Below are 2,200 nucleotides of genomic sequence, written 5' to 3'. Positions count from 1 at the left end.
TCCCCATGGCGGGGGGCCAGGCTGCCCGGGGAGTCCGGGGGGAGCGTGGTGCTGGTGAGGCTCCTGCAGGCGGACCCGTCTGGGGGTGGGCGCGCAGGCTGTTCCCCTCCGTGGCGGGTCTGGGGGCTGTCCCCAGGGCTCTTGCACGTGTGTCCGGCTCCAGCCCTGCTGGGCACCGGGTCAGCCCGAGCCTGGCGTCTGGGGGTCTCCCTGCTGCTGCGGGTGCTGGGCACAGCCTGTCTCCCGTCTCCCTGGGAAGGGTGGGGGTCTGCAGGGCTGCCCTGCGGGCGCTGGGGTCAGGGGGTCCCCACGGCATTTGGGGGGCGACAGGCAGGGCCTGGCTGCTGCATCCACCCAGGAACTGGAAGGGCTTGCAGGGAGCGTGGGGGCAGGAGACCCCAAGGGAGCAGTTAGGCAGCCCTCTCGCCCCCCTCCCCGCTGGCCCCAGTGGCTGTCGGGGGGGGGGGGGCATCGGGAGCTGTGCAAGGCTCCTTGGGGCCCCTGTTGGCTACTCCTGGAGCCCGGGGTGCAGCACGCGACACTGCCCCGGGCACCCGGCCCAGGCAAGATGCTCCTGCTACAGGCCCTGGTCGCTCCGCCCATGACGGACACGCGCCGTCCTGGGGGGCTCTGGGCAGGGCCACGTCACCCCGCAGGGGCAGCTGGGGGGGGCCCAGGGCCCGGCGCTGAGCTGGGTGAGCGCTGGCCCCAGCTGCTGCTCCCTGGGCCTGGCGAGCGCGGCATGGGGTGCCCAGTGGCCAGAGCTCGGCCTCGAGTGCCGCACGGCGGAGCTGAGCGGGGGCCGTAGTGGAGGGGGCCGGGCGGCCGATGCTCCGTGCTGGGTTCGGGGACCTGCCAGGGCCCGCGGGAGCCAGGAGCCCACTGACATCCTGGGCTGAGCCAGGACACCTGGGGGCACCCAGAGCCTTTAGCACCAGGCGTGGGGGGGCCTGGGCCAGCCTGTTTCCTGCTGTCTGGAGCTGGGGGGCCGCGGCTGCAGGGACAGGAGCTGCCGGCCCTTGACCCCTCGCGGGGCCGGGGCTGCACCTCCCAGCTGGAAGGAGCGGAGGCTGCGCTGGGGGTGCCAGCCTGCTGCCCCCCCTCGGGGCTGGTGGGACCCCGGGCGCCAGCCCCAGCGCGGCTGCCCCATGCCTGCCCCTATCCGGGCTCCCAGGGTCCTCCCACCCTGCAGCGATGGGGACCCCAGCACCCCGCTTTCCCCACCTCGAGCTGGGCCTGTCCCCGCTCGCTCGTCTCCGCCCCGGGCCGAGTCATCGGATGCTGCTGATGTAGTTGGACGAGTGGGGGGGGCCATCCACCAGACCCCTTCCCCCTGCCCTGGGTGGGGCAGCTCGGGGGGCAGCACCCCACTTTCATAGAGCCATGGGGTCACATCCAGCCCAGGGCAGGATCAGCCCCGTCCAGACCAGCCTCATGTGCAACACCCCTGACATGGCCCCAGGCATCGCCCCTGCCCCCGGGATACAGGGGGGTCGCGGCTGCCAGGGGGGTGGTGAGCGCTGGGGGAGCCCAGGCCCTGCAGAGGGAGGGGAAACCCCCCGGCAGAGCCAGGCTGAGCAGGGGGAAATCCCTGCTGCCTGCAGCTCTGGGGAACTGTCTTGCTGCCTCCTGCCCCGGGGCAGGGGCTGGGCTGGTGTCTCTGGGGCTGCCTCGGGGGTCCCTGCGGCCCCGTCCACCTGGGCAGCACTGACCCCCGTTCGTCCGTCTGTCCAGGCTGCCTGTTCGACCGCCGGCTCTGCGCCCCGCAGGAGGTCTGCATGCCCGGTAAGGCCCTGGGGGGCTCGTGCCAGGGAGCCGTGTCTGTCTGCCTGTCCCGGCGTGGCAGGGAGGGGACCCCAGTGCTGCGCCACGGGTCTTGGGGGCTCGGCCCCTGCGGCTGGAGCCCCCTCGGGTGCCTGGTCAGCCCCAACCTCCCCCGCCGGCTGTGCTTGCAGACGGGCTGTTCGGGCAGTGCCAGGTGGGCGCGGGGCCCGACCCCCCCCACTTCCAGGTCACCTCGGCTGTGCTCCGGCGCCTGCAGGACGTCCTGCGGCACCTCATGGGGCAAGGTGAGTGCGGGGTCAAGGGCCAAGGGCTTGGGGGCCCACGCTGCAGGGAGGGCACGATCCTGCTGGCTGCTGAGGCTGGTCAGGGTGGGGCTGGGATTGGGGTCCTGGTGGGGGGGAGGGCAAATGGTGGG

The 2,200-nt window shown here is 73.5% G+C and overlaps 1 protein-coding gene across 1 annotated transcript in view; it reads left to right on the top strand.

The window, feature by feature from the left end:
• The first annotated feature begins 742 nt into the window (after positions 1-742).
• Positions 743-2,200, top strand: part of PTPRN (protein tyrosine phosphatase, receptor type N) — a 32,434-nt gene continuing 30,976 nt past the window's right edge. Inside the window, 3 exon segments of the mRNA XM_019522830.1 lie at positions 743-747; positions 1,706-1,785; positions 1,956-2,069. Coding sequence (XP_019378375.1) covers positions 743-747; positions 1,706-1,785; positions 1,956-2,069 — 199 coding nt within the window.

Source organism: Gavialis gangeticus, unplaced genomic scaffold (genome assembly GCF_001723915.1).
Source record: "Gavialis gangeticus isolate Ggan-Ray unplaced genomic scaffold, GavGan_comp1, whole genome shotgun sequence".
Taxonomy (NCBI): Eukaryota; Metazoa; Chordata; order Crocodylia; family Gavialidae; genus Gavialis; species Gavialis gangeticus.
Note: the sequence above shows the minus strand (reverse complement) of the source record. Positions and strands in the feature narration are given on the sequence as shown.